Source organism: Punica granatum, chromosome 6 (genome assembly GCF_007655135.1).
Source record: "Punica granatum isolate Tunisia-2019 chromosome 6, ASM765513v2, whole genome shotgun sequence".
NCBI classification, from domain to species: Eukaryota; Viridiplantae; Streptophyta; class Magnoliopsida; order Myrtales; family Lythraceae; genus Punica; species Punica granatum.
In genome coordinates, this window is record NC_045132.1 from 28,013,776 (window position 1) to 28,031,303 (window position 17,528).

General features: G+C 37.3%; 1 protein-coding gene across 1 annotated transcript; it reads left to right on the plus strand.

Annotated features, from left to right (window-relative positions):
• Nucleotides 1-12,437: 12,437 nt before the first annotated feature.
• Nucleotides 12,438-16,761, plus strand: LOC116211225. The gene is made up of 3 exons (XM_031545506.1): nucleotides 12,438-13,322; nucleotides 13,706-14,786; nucleotides 15,864-16,761. Exons 1-3 carry the CDS (start codon nucleotides 12,928-12,930, stop codon nucleotides 16,158-16,160), a joined length of 1,773 nt encoding a protein of 590 aa, XP_031401366.1. The 5' UTR covers nucleotides 12,438-12,927; the 3' UTR covers nucleotides 16,161-16,761.
• The last annotated feature ends 767 nt before the right edge of the window (nucleotides 16,762-17,528 follow it).

A 17,528-nucleotide genomic window follows, 5' to 3' on the forward strand; every position in this document is an offset into this window, starting at 1 on the left:
TATTAAGATTTATATTTCATTATATTAGACCTAGAGACTTTCATTATAATAAAAAAAGTGTAGCTATGTTTCTGAATCAAAAAACACTTATTAAGTGGGGATTTTTTTTCCCTGAATCCCAGAACAGGCCCTTTTATCGTATTTATATAATCTTATATATATATATATACATATATCCTGCTCTTCAGTGAACCTGTCAGTAGGATATATAGATAATGACCGATAAAGAAAATATCTCCAATATATTGTCTCTAGAAACTTCATTTGTAATCAATTCGTGGATCGATTATACATACCATGCATACATTGCCTTAAAAATTAATTAAGAAGGGTCTCGTATGATCTTATATTATCATATACCGTAGTATCTCCACCATATATAATATCGAACGCAACTTGTTAATAAATATAATTAACTAGTAATAAATTAATTATATTCATTACAATATGGAGCATATATGATGAAACTTTAGAAAATAAGTTTTGTTTAATCAGGAACAATAGATATATGACTTTCTTGACTAATTGGGTGAAGCTACCAGACCAATGACCGTCATGTCATCAGGACTTTATGCCCATATCCCGCAATATCTCCAACTCGAATTATGCGTATAGCAAATACCTTTTTGAACCTCGCCTTTTATTACAAAATCGATATAAAGAGGGAGAAAAAAAAATCGGAGACGGTACTAGATAGCGTGAAAGGAATATAGGATATGGTGAAGACATCGTACCGTATACGTACGCAATCTCTTTACGTTTATTTATAAGTGATAATTAATTAATGAAATGAAATTTTAGCTAGTGTGTTGTGTGTCAAAAAGAAAAAGGAAGGAGCAGCTAGAATCCAATGCTTGCTTCCTTCTTCCTTGCTTAGTCTTTTGCAAATTAACTTCTAACAAAGCCTAGCCTGAATTTAGGACAATATATGTCCAACTTCAGACGGTCCCCACATTATTTGTCAATAATAATTAATATATTAATTTTGGTCAGGACATTATGTGATTATGCCTAGTTCATCACGTACGTATTGATAATTAATAATAAATTACCCTAGATTTGGATGGCTAGCTAGCTAGCTCTCTCCCTAATAATAAAGCAAGCTGATGGCCCCACCATATGAATATAGATTATTCCTTTTGATCATTGTCGATCATCATTGTCACCCATTCACCTGATTGACCAAGTTACATGAATATGAATCCATGAGTCAGCCAATGGAGACGGATATGTATTATCCAGCAAAAAAAAAAAGGGTATGTATTATTAAAACGAATAGGACGACGTTGTTAGATAATAGTTGTTAAATATTATACGCTCATTTCCCACAATTCTTTTTACTGATCTTTTCTATTGATTCAAAATTTATAAAGAAGATGGACAGTAAAAGTTTTGAGAGACGCTAAAATTTCATTTTAATCCTGGTATAATTAATAATGACTGATTGATTATCCGTTCACTTTCCCTGTGCGCGCAAACAAGAACACCTACGCAACAAAAATATACGTTTCCCAAATCAAATTTATAATCTCATCTCATTTGTCCTTTTTCACAATCAAAATCAAAATCAAAATCAAATTTACTTTAACTCTAAAATTAAACTTACCATAATCCTTTGCAATCTCATCATTCTTGGTTCGTGCATTAATTTAATTCTTGAAATAACTAGTCCAAAACAATCATTAAAGATCAGGAAAAAGTAGGTGATTTTATAAGTTAAATAAATAAATGAAGCGGACCGATGTTAGATTCTCATAGGACTTTGACGAAAAATGGTACCTTTTCTCTTAATCAATCGGGTAATCATTTTTTTTTAGTATCCAGAAGCCTATCCTATCAGGTCCAGACTAATCCAGTTTGAGTTGGGTTAGGCCACTAATAGAATAAAATTTTTCCAGCATAAATTTTTTCTATTCACAAGACTTGAACCCGATACCTTATTTAAGGGAAACAATTGTCCAACCACTTACATTAATGCATATTGATTATCTAAATCTAAATTTTAAATTTTAAATTATTTGGGAGCAAGAGAATAACGTCGGCTCTCCTTTTTAATCCTATCCTAAGCCTGGGGGGGGGGGGGGGGGGGGGGGGGGGGGGGTAGAAATTAAAATTAAAATTGCAAAATAAACAAAAAAAAATGGTGCCATAATAGTCATCTAGCTAAATTATAACTTGCGATAAAATGAGGTAATTAATCAGCGATGGGGGCAATTACCTATATGGAAAAAAGTATGTCTATAATTATTAATTTGAGTCATTTATAACACGGACTAAATATCATAAGATGACGTACCACTAGTTATTACCCAGCAAAAAAAAAAAAGACATACCACTAATTATTAATTTATTATTACTATTATTATTGTCATGACTTATCTGAAGATGAACAAGACAATGACCGAATGCTATCAGATCCAAACGAAAAGGGGAAAAAAGGAGATTTTTCATATGCATATACTTTTTTTTTCTTTTGGGTGGAATACGAACTATAGTTTATATTTGAAATATGAAATTTCTAGTGTGACTCCGTAACACAATACGTGTATATAATATATGTGCGTGTATGTGTGTGAATGTGTGTGAATAAGTGTATATATTGTTACTTCCAGCTTGAGAAACGAGAAGGAATTTAGTGATCCCATCCAAAAACTTGAGAGAAGTGGTGTAATGGATGCATTTTATAGTTTCTAATGGAAACATCTATCAGCCATGATTCATGAACCACACAAGACGTTGCTCATCGGAGTTGATGATACCTTTGATTGGATTGGAGCAGAAAAATAAATTTCTTTTTTTAAAGTATATGTATTTTATCAATGATGATATATATCAGATATTTTCTCACAATATTTGAGGTTGATTAAACTGATTCGCACAAAATGTTTTTAACTCTTGAAACAATACATACACAAGACATCTATACTTATCGTAAAATTAACTTGAAAGTAATAAATGCAATTCAATTAATGCAATTGAAAATTATAAAATTACAAATATTATTTTCAAAAACATATATAATTTGAAAATGATGAAATCCTAATAATAAAATACATTATCCTTTTAATCAAAAGTAAACAGTAATAAACAATTAAAATTTTAAAATATTACTATGGTAGCATATAATATTAGAAAATAAAATCTGTGAATAAAAATTGTAACGGACACTCCTAGTTTTATTAGAGTTATAAATCTGCTTATAGACAAACTTTGCTGATTGTATTAGACTATTGAGTGAATTAATAATATATATTAATAATATACTTTAGCATTATAAAATATAGTATTAAAATATAGATAAATTTATTATTATTATTATTATTATTATTGTTATTATATAGCCTGTGTAGTGCACGGTACGGTTAGTTATAGAATTATTATTGAATCGTTAAATTTACTTTAATTTTAACTCAAATATACTCTGATTTTTTCACAAATATTACTCTATTTCTATTGAACTTATTGTTTGGATTTATTTAATAATTGAAAATTGATATTATTCTTAATAAGCAAATTAATTTTTTAAATGTAAAATGATTATAAAAAAATGATAATCGATATATAAAAATGAATATGTGCAACGCACGAGATAAAACACTAGTTATATATGTATGACATATTTATATGGACATGCACGGACCCCATGGCTATGATGGATCACATAACTCCAGGCTCATCATCAATCATTTGTCTGCTGACATCTATTCATGATATTTATTGTTATGTTTATATTAGATTGGTTTTGTCTGTCATACAATCTCCCATTTGTCATTGAATTCATTCGCGAGAGAGATAGAGGAGAGGATGAGATAATATGCTAGCTAGCTAGACATATCAAACAAATGGGAAGATTAATTAGTCCTTTATGATGAATATTGGCAAACAAATTAGAGCTCCTTGCTATTTATCAGAAGGGTGCGTATTTCTCGCGTTGATATAAGAGGGTTGGGAAATGAGCATTTATTGAAGAGTACTATGACTATTCGCCGAAAAAAAAAAGAGTACTATGACTATATATGTAGGCAAAAGACCATGCAAATTAATTATTCCAATCATTCCACCCACCATTTGCGCAGAATTATCACTCGTGAAAAATTTTAGTATATTATATAATTTAATTTGATTATAAACTTTTATTTAGTTTATGATGATTATATAGAATTTACTTCTTGATATCTTTGAAGTTAACATTGAACATAAATATATTTTATTAAATACAATGCATCCAACTAACTTTATCAATATACTTAAATAATAACTAAATTTTTAAATTTTTAAATAAATTAATATAATCTAGTTAATAAGTTTATTTTAATTAAACTTAAATTAAATGATTAGATTTCTAGTTTCTAACAAAAAATTTTAAAATTTTCACCTCAAAATTGTAAAAGTCACTTTGAATGCCTATGATGAGCTCAACTGGGCGTCCTGTTAGTTAAAAGTAAGGGTAGGCACGGGACCGGATGGTTCGGTTATTAGTGCTAATTATAACCATACATAATTTTTGGGAATGAGATTTTCCTAAACGAAATCGATCCTGAAACCAAATTACAATCATAAAACTGTCATGAAAATTAACCGGTCTTTTGGTTCGGTTAACCGAATCGTCTAAAATTAAGAATATTAACTTTAGATCTAAATTTTTAATGTCCAAGTTCCACAAGATTTAAGAGGACAATCAAGATAAAAGAAGCATAAATTTATAATTAAAGTTTGCGTTCTACAAGACTCGAGCAAGATAAAGAAGCATAAATAAACAGACATGTTCGATTACATATTCATCATATTTCTGCAGGTTCCAATTACAAAAATGACAAACCATCAAAATCCTAATAATCACTCAACACCTATCAATCATCTAGTGTAATGACGGTTGACACCTCCGCTTTAGATGCCATCTCTGTGAAAAGGAAAACAAAACAAAGCACAAAACAAAGTGAATTTATTACTCAACTATTAAGTTGATTATAGAATAAGACCGAGAGTGAGACCATAGACAATAAGTTGATTATATATTATATCATATTACATTCGGGCGGGACGATCAATCGTGGTTTTTGAATTCAATTTGAAAACTGCAACCATCTCGAAACCCAATTAGTTGAGCGTTTAAAAACCGAATTTTTCCTGAAACCGAAAAATTCGATTATTTTTTAATACGGAACGGGACAGTTCAGTTATCGGTTTATTTTGCATCCCCTAGTTAAAAGGGCGAGCAATACAGGCCATATTGCTCAAACTTGCCAAGAATACCTATGCTTACTTTGTTTCGAGAGCTTGAAATTTGAAGATTCATGAAGATGAAGCTGTTTCTGAGGAAAAGATTTGGTTCCAGATTAAAGATGCGGTGGGGACGAGAATGATCACAACAAAGCCCCAGAGGAAGCCGATGATAGATTGGAATGGGCCAATGTAATCTTCTTGATCTCTCTCTCTCTCTCTCTCTCTCTCTCTATATATATATATATATATATATATATGTGGGTAATAATGGAGAATATTGTAACAAAAACTTAACCAGTGTCAAGCCCAGCAGTCGAACTGGAGCTATCACAAATTTCCCTGGTGCACTGAACACCCAAAATATCCGCAAGAAATACATCTGCTATCCAAGAAGGTGAAAAATCTATCTGTAGTTTTAACTTGAATTTGTAAATTATTTCACTCTAATATACTAAGTCAAAATTTGATATATTTTTGCGTATATAAGATAGTAAAGCATATGATTTTAAATTATTTCAAACTTCACGATTTTTTGAATAATTAGTTTCTTTTCCATTACAATATGAATATTTATGTTTATTTTTTTGAGTTGGAACTTAAATTTATAATTATTTCACTCTAATATACTAATTTAAAATTTGATTTATTTTACATACATAAGATAGTAAAGTGCATAACTTTATACTATTTTCAGAACTCACGATTTTTGAATAATTAATTTTTTAATTAAAATATTAAATGTTCATGTTTATTTTGAGTTAACTTAAATTTTGTAGATCATATCACTCTAACATTCTAAGTCAAAATTCAATATATTTTTAAATACATAAAATAGTGAAGTATATAATGTCAAATTATTTAGAAATCTTTATTTTTGAATAAATAGTTTCTCCTTAATTATAATATTGAATATTTTTATTTATTTTGCATTTAAATTAAATTTGTAAATTATTTCATTGTGATAAAAGAAATTAAAATTCGATATACCTTTAACATACAGCAGATAATATAGTATATGAATTGAAGTTATTTTTGAATAATTAGTTTCGTTTTAATTATAATGTTGAATATTTATGCTTATTTTGGGTTTTTAACTTAAATTTGTAATTACTTTACTATAATATACGAAGTTAAAATTTAATATATCTTTACACATATAAGATAGTAAAGTATACAACTTTAAATTATTTTCAAATTTATGATTTTTAATAATTTTTTTATAATGGTGAATATTTATATTGAAATGTCATTTTAGTAATATATTATTAATATTAACGCATTATAGATAAGATTCTGCATATATCTTTCATCATATTATGCATATAGATAGATTTGTTTCTTTCATGATTTAGATAGATTGATTCGTTCATGATTTATCTGTAACATCACATCTCGACTCTCGTACGCGGGCAGCATTAACGAGGAAGAAAGAGAGAACGCACTTCCTCTGTTTGTGGGCCGCAGGATGGGACAAACTCCATGGTCTCATACTGGTTAGGGAGGCCCAATGGGTTACACCTACACTATGGTTTGTTTTGTTTTGTTTGTTGGATCTACATAGCCTGCAGGCAATAACATATACTATGCCTTTTTCATTTCACGAATAAAACGATACGATAATAACAAACGCCAGGTAAGAAAGCAGATTCACGTATAAAAATAATAAATTTTATTTTGTTTCGATCGTACTAACATTTCCATTTATGTACTTGTTGGGATTGATAAAGCTATATATATGAGCTTTCAGTCAGGTAGAGGTTGAATGGCCGACGGATGGCGGACAGGGGCAGTGCAAAATATGGGACTGGGGGAGGCCAGACAGAATTGCCGTCAGGTCAGGAGAGTTAGGGAAGGGGCCTGAGCCCATGGTCGATCTAAAGGCCTGTCATCGATCGAAACTTGTGGCTCTTACGTATATTTGAAATGCTATATTGAAATATGAATGTGAAAAGTACTACCTACACATGCACACGCGATAAATTAGTTCTTAATGTCCCAAAATAAACAATAAAGTTCTTAAAATGTCCCGAGTAATAAATAAAACACGATGGAAACTTACCAGATTACTTTTTGGGATTTTTACCAAAATTTATTTATTTATTTATTTATTTGGGATTGAGAATTTGGGATCCATCAGGAAAGGAGAGGAGAGGGGTCCCCGGTGAACAGGAAACTGTATGGTATAGACCAGGCCATCACAACGCAAATTCATGTCTTGACCCATAAAATATAAAATGGTTAGATTCATTGAAAAAAGAAAAACAAAACTTGGGGTATCTTTACTCTGTCATTGAACGGGGCCCATACTAGATGCCAGATGGACATAAGCATGGGCCCGGGCCCACCAATTGGATTGTCGTTTCACCACGAGGTCTCTGGAAGTGTGACGCGAAACGAAACGAAACGATCGCCTCGTCCTCGTCTGTGAATTTTGTTGACGTAGAAAGAAGAACAGTGCGTGATTTGATTTGATATGATTTGACTCGACTCAGATGGACCCCCGACTGGCGCTCAGTTGAAAAGTTTATCGAAATATATCGGCCGTATGTTATGTGAATGAATGGTGCCCGTGCCGGTGCCGGGGGTCGATGCCAGATGTAATAATTTCTTTTTCTTATTTTATTTTTAAATGCTCCTAAATCAACGGCGGAGACGACCGTGAGCGAGAGAGAGAGAGATCATTGTCCATCATGTGGGGTCACATGCAAAGACCACGTCTTTAAACTGGTCCCACCAGCAAAAACTGTCCCCAATCTTTTTCTCTCTTTGAACCCCGGGGGGGGGGGGGGGGGGGGGTGGTTGTGAATCATACAGGTCAGTTCACCCGGTGGAAAAAAAGAGGAGAAAAAAAAAAAAGGAAAGGAAAGGAATCAGCATGAATATGTTTAAGGTGCTCAGCATTTACTCTTTTTAAATAAAATCTCAAATTTATATTTTGTAAATAAAGTAAATATATACTGAAAGAGTTTTATCTTTTCGTGAACCGTTCATATTCCAACTGAATTAATGGATATTCATTAAGTATTCAAATATCAAAATACACATTAAAAAAAAAAAAGGAAAAGGAGATTACAAGAAAAAGGAGGGTTATGGCGTTGAACTAGGAATAATGCCCCTTGTTTATTTTATTTTATTTTTTTGAATTGGGGCCAAAACTAAAGTGTATTAAAATTATAATTAGACAGCATTTGGATTGAGAGTTTGATTTTAAAATCATGATTTTGATCTTAATTTTACCCACTACATAATAAAAATACACGTTTCTCAAGTTAAATTTATAATACCATCTCATTTGTCATTTTCCACAATCAAAATCAAAATCAAAGTTACTTTAAATCTGAAACCAAACGCACTCTTAAGAGTTATAAAAACGAAACATGATAGTCCGATAATATCACTAAAAAGTAAAAATTCGAGCTGATGAAGCATGCTCTGAAAGGATGAATATCAATTGGAAATGGGAGTGCATAATTTGCCTGTCAATCTGCACACCCATTTTCCTCTCGATAAACGTGCTTTAAACTACGATTGTCCAGTCACAATTAATAAAATGGCTTTCCCTCACAAGAGCTGCAGACCAGCCATCTCCCCCCGGTTCGATCTAACTATACGAACATCCGAGCCGCTTCGAGAATTAACTTCCTCTACCCTGTTATCCCATGCTAGTACAAGTCATGTGCAAACTGCTCAGAACTTAGCCACAGTTGATTTTGCAAACTCGATATTCTGCGCAAAACCCCCTAACCATCTTCCATATTCATCACGTTAAGGACCTCTTACACCAGCATATCCCGAGTTACCTTTGACACTCCAAAAGGAGAATTGAGAGATATCACTGGGGAGGTGCCTGTTATATGTCACGACCCATCACTGCCATTAGCATGCGTGTGGCTATCACTGCCTGTTATATATTTTCCAACATGGCCAATCTAGCCTCGTCCAAGTAGCGAGCAATCTCCTACTTGATGATCTAGAGAGAAGAGGGAGATGGTACGAGGCATACGGTCATCCCCAACCACTTAATTCGTTGCGGCATTGCCGGTTCTCACTCTTACCTTTTCCATTTCGCCTTACTTTGATCATTAAATTACCTTTTATTATGGTCCCTTTTAGTAAGATAATTCCTACATAGTTCCACAGTTTGATAAATAAAAAAGTCACCTACTTTTACGTTTATGAAAAATCATTTTACTCGATGCGTTCATCTTGCAGATGAATGTTAATTTTCTAGATTATTAATTAAAATTAATAGCTCGCCTTCCAATTCCATGAAATAAATGACAATTAGCAGTTTTCCCTTCCTCATATCACCTCTCTCTTCCTCGAAATTAGTCATATTAATAAGTTGACCAAATCACTCATCCGCTCTCCCCTGAAACCCTTCCGCCCACCCCGTAATCTTGAAAATCCTAAATAGCCCCCCACCCGCTCACCGACGCGTCCGTCGTCCCCTCTATTCCCGTTGATGGCAGCCCCACTAGTCTCTCTGTTCCTCTCCGATGGTGCTACTTCCTCCAACAATTTTTGTTTTCTCTTTTTTCCTTCCTTTTCCGGCAGCCTTGGATGGTGGGTCTGGCGGCGGCGATGTCCTCAACCCTTCCTCTGGCAGCGGTGATGAAGACCAGCTGCCTTCCCTTCCTCCCCCATCGGCAGCTTGCATCCAATGTGGTTGGTGGGGGTGGCGTCCTTCTTTTGGTCAAGAGTGAGGCATCGACCCCTCCTACTCTCCCTCTCCGACGTGGTGCGTGTGTCGACGGCTTGTTTTCTCCCCTTTGGGAGGCAGTGACATCTTCCCTCCCCTCGCTTGCTATCCGAGTTGCGGTGTGGGGAGCAGGTCTTGCCTCCCTCCTCGTAGGGGCACTGGCGTCCCCCCTCCTCCCCGCCACTGGCACGTTTGACTTCTCCCCTTCCCGCCTCTCCTGGTGGTGGGTTCTTATTTGCGCTTCTCCCGCCTCCCCTCCAGCGGCAGCATCCTCCGTTCGTCACGCCAAAGAATGCTCCCTCTTTCAAATCAAAGCTCTAGTCATGCCTCCAGACTGCTCCAAGCCAACCTTTTGTGTCGGATATGGTCAGCTTGGCCCGGATCGGTCCGCTTCTTTGATTGTGTTTGGATAAGTCTCTACTCCTGCTGGTGGCCGCTGGTTTGAAACGACCAAGATGGCCTTGCTTGGTTTGGTCGGCTTGTTTCTGGCAAGACCTCAAAGGCCTTGGGATTGGGTTGTTTGGGACTAGGGTTTTATTGGATCTGCTCTGACTGTTGGTTGTGCTCCTGTGATGAGGTCCTGAGCTCAGATATCGGACCAAGTCACCTTATTTGCCTTACTTCACTGTGGAAATCCTCATCGGCTCCTACAAAGAAATATAATTTCACCATGGTTTTATGAGTTAGACTGAGGATCCCCTACACCGTTTTAAATGGGATCCATGGTGAAATGAAATGTTGCTAGAAGGTTCTGAACGTGATTATCGGTTTTAGGATGGCAATATGCAATTGTAATGTTCATTCCTACCTAACGTGACCTTTTTTTACATGTATTTTCATTTCTAATTTGTCCGGGTAAATCAACCAATGCTAATTGTAATTTTTGCAAGGGCATTTTCGCTTGTTTTTGTTTTTATAATGGAAGAGCTAATGTTGATTGAGTAAGTATTACACGTTCAAACACTCAATGAAAATATCTAAATGTGAAAATTAGCTCATAATGAGTTATATATTCTCACTTATAAACATTTCGTATTCAAAATAAATGAGTAATATTCATTAAATATTTCCTTTTAATAAAATGTACCATTGTTTTATAAAAGAGAAAAAAAAAAAGCCTCTCCCTCGGGAGGAAAGAGAAGCGATTAGACCTAGTAAATGGATGGGATTGGAATTGGAGTGATTGGTTTTGGATACTTTTTTTTTTTATGATATTCGAATCTTACTCTGCAAGGAACATGTTTTCAGATTTTAGAATCGAAATTTACCATGTTGAATCTTGAAATCGAAACTTACGCATAATCTGTATTATATCATATATTCTGAATATCCTGTTGAAATATGTATATTTTTTCGTATGAAGGGAAGGAGGCTAAAGTGGTGCCACCCGAAAAGCCAACAAACTCACCTTTTTCTTGCTGCCATGGGGTTGACCTGTGAACAAGGTAAACCCAATGGGAACAAATGGCAAATGACACAGACAAATGGCTCTCAAAACACTACTACAGACAGAAATCTTTTTTTTTTTTTTGTTTCAAAATGAGCCCTTTGAGTTGGCCACAGGACAACAGCCTCTTCTTCTTCAATTGCGACATGAGCTCATTCTTTGAGAATCTAATCTGCCCTTGCGCTCGGTTAATAATGCACCAGAAGAACCGATGCGTGTTTGTGAGGCCTTAGTCGGGATGCATAGGGGAGTCAACCTACGAGTATAGAAGAGCGCGGTACTGCTGCCCCTCTCTAAGTTTGAAGGTTAACTCAAGGTTTTAGGATTTTAGGCCTCTCACAGGCACCCCACGACTGCACAGCAAATCATTTTCAGTGGGGTGGATATGGAATTTTTCTTTAAATTGGCATGAGAGTAGAATATTGAACTTTACCTTGGCGGAGAATTAGAGATAGAAGGGATCCTCTGGAGAGTTAGAGGCAAAAATAGAGAGCGAGAGAGAGAGTAGATGGAGATTGGAGAGTCGGAGTCTTAGAGATGGTTGGGTTGAGAGAAATCGAGAAATGGAATGAAGATTACTTAGGGAAGAGACAAAGAGAAGAGAAAGGAGAATGGAGATTTAGGTTAATAGAGTTCATCCGCTTTCTGCATTCAGTAAGACAGTATTTACGCTTCTTCTTCTTTTTAATTAGTAAGTATCATCCGGTTCTGGTTTTGATTCTAGTTATGGATACTCTGTAGGTTGGAACCGATATCAGAATCAATTCTCATCGGTTCTTAATTTTAATATCCGAATCCTATCTCATTTTTAATACGATTTATTCAAACCCAATCATAATGGGTAGGTTCTGATCGATTTCGGATATACCCGGCGTCCGTGCACATTCCTTGATTAGGGATTAAATACATCTACAAAATCCACAGTGAGAGATGAGACATGAGAAATCATGAATGAGATGCATTGATTAAAAATCCGTCTTTTGTTCAAACCCTGAAATGAAATGAAAATGAACAACCAATGCTCGCCCGCTCCGCTCCGCTCCAGACAGACCATTACCCCCCTCCTCCCCCCCCCCCCCCAAATTTTCCTCTTTCAGTCTTCACTTCAGCCAGCCCCATGTCCGCTGTGCTGCAGTCATCTCACACGCTCGTAGTCATGGGCTTCTCTTCTGCTGAGTAGAGTGGTTGTATCGTATGCTCTCTGCACTGCAGCCCAAGAGCAGAGCATGGGCTCTGCCTCTGCCTCTGATGATGTATGTGGTGTTTGTGTTTGTTTGTTAAAAATAATAATATAATGAAATGAAGAAGATGAGAACCAGCACTGGACTAATACTACTTACTGTAGCTCTTTTTTAACTCTAGTGGCCGGTACGGTACTCACCCCTTCCATCTATCTTCCATCATCTTCATCTTTCTCCTCCTCCTCCTATCTGCACCCTCAAAAATCTCCTGTCCTGACTGAGTACATACATTACATACTCGCTCCTTTCATCAGTATAGACTCGGAGTTCGGGTTTGGGTTTGGGTGTGGGTGTGGGTGTTTTCCTCCTCGGCTATGGCGGCAGCACTGGAGTGCTGGTCCAGCCGGACGAGCACGGACACCGACGACATGGTCGAGCAGGTCCTCATGCGCTCCAACGACAGATCCGAGGGCTCCCCCCCGGCCACCTCTTCAGCAGCCGCAGCAGCCACCCCGGCGAAGGAGACCCCCTCCGCTGTCCAGAAGCGGCTGCAGCGGCTCGGACGGAACGTTTCGGAGGCCATCGCCTCACTCAAGAACTCCCTCAACATTGACTCGGCCCGTGACTCTCCGTCTCCCAAGAACGAGAGCTGTCGGAAGGTCGTTTGGGGCAGTGTCGTCCGGAGCTTGACGCAGCTCTACCCAGGGAGCCAGCTGCCGGAGAAGCTCGTCTCCAATATCCGCAAGCATTACGACTCTCTGCCTCTCAGGTGAGTGCCAAAGATTGGGTTTGCCTAGCCAGTCTCTCTCTCTCTCTCTGTAGCTCTGTGTGTGTTTTGCATTCTTAGCAGTTCTTTTTCTTTTTTATGCTTTGCTTGCTGCCTGCCAGCCATAGTCGGATCGGATAGCTGCTGAGATCCAGACTGGTCTCTTTGTGACTCACTGTGAAGATAAAAATGATTCTTCTATATCTGTGTCGATTTTGATTTAAAAAAAAAAAAAGGGTTCAGTTTCTGTAGATGCATTCGATCGGTTCCAGCGGGATTCTGGAGAATAAATTTATGCTTGTACATTGCCCGTTTCCTGATGATTTGCTTGCTGCACTGCACTTCTTTCTTAAGATTTTTTTTTTTTTTTTTGGGGATTTCGACAGTTACGCGCAGGCAGGTTTTGATATGAAAGAAGTGTTTCTCCATATCAAATTGATGGAGCAGGCGTCAGGGGGAGACAGCCCCGCCACTCTGATTCAAGAGGTGACTCCTGAGGAGGTCCAAGGTTCAGTTTTTAAGCTCACATTCGCATGCAACTCTTCCATCTCTTGGCCTTTGATGTCAGGCTCACTCGATAATGCCTCCATATACTGCAAGAAGTTTCAGATATTCGAGAAGAAAGGTTTTACCCTGGGGGTTGTGCTTCTCCAAGTCCATCCCGAGCACGAGAGAACCTTCAAAACTCGGGTTGAAACAGCCCTCAGATTGGCCATGAAGAGGCCCAGAGCCTCCACGGTTAAGCTCCCGTTCGGGCTTTGTGGGTGCCAGGAGGAGGGCACCGATGGAAGAGACTTGGGTCAGGTGGAAGAGGATGTAGATGAGCAGTGTTACAGGAACAACATTGACAATCCGTACCAAAAGACCCAACTTCAGATGCCTTTACCCGATTCGTCATTTATTGTGTCTGTTGATGAGTGGCAGACGATTCAGTCAGGCGGCGATGGGATAGGAAAGTGGCTGTTGAACTCAGATAATCTCGAATTCGTGGATCAAATCGGACCGAATTCCTACAAGGGTATTTACAAGGGCAGAAAGGTTGAAATTGAGAAACTCAAGGGGTGTGATAAAGGGAATTCTTATGAATTCCAGTTGCGAAAGGATATTCTGCAACTTATGACTTGTGGCCACAGGAACATTCTTCAATTCATTGGAGTCTGCATTGATGAGAGCCATGGGTTGTGCGTTGTCACCAAGTTGATGGAGGGTGGGTCTGTTCAAGATTTGATGCTTAAGAACAAGAAGCTTCATTTGAAGGAAATATTGAGAATCTCTGTCGATGTCGTGGAAGGCCTAAAGTTTATGAACGATCATGGCGTTGCTTACAGAGATATGAATACAGCAAGGATCTTGCTTGATCGCCATGGGAATGCTTGCTTAGGTGAATTGGGAATAGTTGCTGCCTGCAAGAGCGTTGGTGAAGCACTGGAATATGAAACTGATGGTTACCGATGGCTAGCTCCTGAGGTTCGTACCAGTTTCTCATATTCACATTTATTAGACGCCGTCAAAAACTGAGCTACTCCTACTTTACTATTTATTTATTTCTATGGAGATGTGAAGCGGTGTTGATTAGTGGTGCAATGCTTAAACTATATTTTTGGTTTCATCATAAAGCACTGGACTCCTGTAGCTAGCTAACATACCAGAGTATCCACTGCTTCTTTAGCTGCACATACCTTTTCTTCTACATTGTTCACTCACTATTTCCCCCTCTCTTGAAAAGGCAGACTCTTGATGACCTCATTGTTGGAACATGCCTACCATGCCTTTTATCATTGGTTTTGCCTTATCTTTTCGATTTCCTTCTTCTTCTTCGTTTTTTCCTTTTTTTTTTCTTTTTTAAATGATAGTGTCCACTTTCACTCAAGCTTCTCCATACATCGAACTTATATCATCATTGATGCCTGCCCATGACCTTGTTGGAGTACCTACCCGTGTTCAATCACTAGCGTTTTCCAGAGATTCATTTAATTATCGCCTCTGATTTGGCCGATCATTGCCATACTAATATGATATTGTCCTTAGATGAATACGTCATTCACCCTCAATACATATATTGGCTGCTTTTGATAAAACCATCATCGACGCTGTCCTGTTGTTTCACTTTCATTAGGAATTTTAGGTGATCAAGATACAGTGGTATAACTGACTAAATGAATCTAATGTATTATAAGGAACTTCAGGGCTCGTTGATACTCAAAAGAATGAGAATTGAGCCAATATATTGCGTGTGAAATCCTATTTATTGTTCTTTCTGGTCTAGACATTCATTTTGCCTGCATAGATAGATAAGAAATGAAAGACATGGGCCATTGTGCAAGCTCAAATAGATAGGGGATGCAGCATTTCTGATACATTATTATTTTCATATCTTAATCCATTATTCCATTCATTTGTCACTCGATCATGCGGAGCAGACCATAGAAAATTTATCATAGTAGAGATACCTGTCATAAATCAACCTCAAACTTTTTGTTTAATGAGATCTGGTAGTGCTATGATTTTTCTTCCTATAAAGTTTCCTGCAATTTTTGGTAACAGATAATTGCCGGAGACCCAGAGTGTGTCTCTGAGACATGGATGAGTAATGTATACAGTTTCGGGATGGTGATTTGGGAGATGGTGACTGGTGAGGCAGCATATGCTGCTTATTCCCCGGTGCAAGCGGCTGTAGGAATTGCAGCTTGTGGGCTAAGGCCAGATATCCCGAAGGATTGTCCCCAAGTCCTGAGGACTCTCATGACAAAATGCTGGAACAATTGTCCCTCAAAGCGTCCTCAGTTTGCTGAGATTCTGGCCGTTTTGTTACAGTACAGGAGCAGCAACTGTACTAGGTAATTAGCTCTCTCTTGTCTCATTCTGGAAGGGAACATAAGTTTACATCGACCCCGGGAAATTGTGTGTATACATACAGCTAAAGTACGCAACCTCCAACAGTGAGCAAGTGAGGAGTGATGGCACTGTAAAGTTGTAGAGATTGCGTGGAGCTCAGATCACATGTATCGAGAAAGATTGAATTGTAGATGTTCTAAATGAGAATATAATGATACAATGTGGACGTTTGTGAAGGATATTATTCCTTCCCTTATCACACACTAGCGTAGCCACACTTGCTGCTGTGTTGCTGTGATTATGAGATGCAAATGGGTGGTTAATTTTTAATACTATAATATATATGTGGGCATTTTATTATGCCAAACGGGAGAGGACTTTGGTGTTGGATATGTACATATGTAATTTGGTTGACAGCGCAACAAGTTAAAAGGAGTTGGGCTGGTGTGTGTGTGTAGGGCAGTGGCCCGACATGTTTGCGAGTGATGAGAGCTTGTGTTTATTATGTGGTACCAGTCATGTTTGGCAGTCTTGAGAGGGGCCCCTCCTTGGTTCTTTTCTGCGTCTCATAAAGTGTGAGAAACTTGGCACTATTTTTCTCGGTTCATGATAGACAGTAATGTTTGTAATTGATGATATGATGTCATGTCGGTATCATATTCTTTAGTCTACTTAGTACTACTACGCAACCCCCCTGGACGGTGCCACTTTTATAAGTTGGGACCATGCCATTGTTGCGACTTTTGTCAGTGGTTTTCGCTTTTAGAGAGATTCTTGCTGATGGCATAATAAGTTTGTCAAAAACTAAGCAGGGGCTTGCAAAATTAAGACAAGACAAACTTCTGTATACTTATTCATTCATTCATTCTCTTTAAATTGGTGGCACCGGTGGTGGCGATGGTAGTAGTGGTAGTAAGTAAATACAGCATGCAGAAGAGGGTAGCTGCTTTCAATAGGGTCGAGTGGTGGTGCGGTGGGTTCCAAGTTCAACTTCATCTTCATAAGCGGAGCGGGATGAAAGATTCTTGTCTTGAGTCAATAATTAATATCGATATAGAAGATAGATAGATGTGTGTGTGAGTCAATAATTAATATCGCAGAGCAGAGCACATGCTTGTCGACCATGTGGAAGCTAAGCTGCTGTGCTAATCGAAGTCCTCAGACTAACATGACATGACAATCCTGAGCTTCAGCCTGTCTATGAACTGAAAGAAGAAATCCAATTCAGCTCAGTTCCATTCCGTTCAGTTTAAGAACATACATACATATACATACACATTATATGTGTGTATGTGTGTGTAGACTGATAAAATTTTTGCTGTTCTGACATCTAAATGACCTCTTCTACTTCTATAACTAATGATGTGCTTAGGG

Bases quoted from the DNA above. Each gene is read 5' to 3' on its own strand.
- LOC116211225 (XM_031545506.1), top strand. From the start codon at position 12,928: ATGGCGGCAGCACTGGAGTGCTGGTCCAGCCGGACGAGCACGGACACC. The intron at 13,323-13,705 runs GTGAGTGCCAAA...GGATTTCGACAG, and splicing joins TACGACTCTCTGCCTCTCAG to TTACGCGCAGGCAGGTTTTG. The intron at 14,787-15,863 runs GTTCGTACCAGT...TTTTGGTAACAG, and splicing joins ACCGATGGCTAGCTCCTGAG to ATAATTGCCGGAGACCCAGA.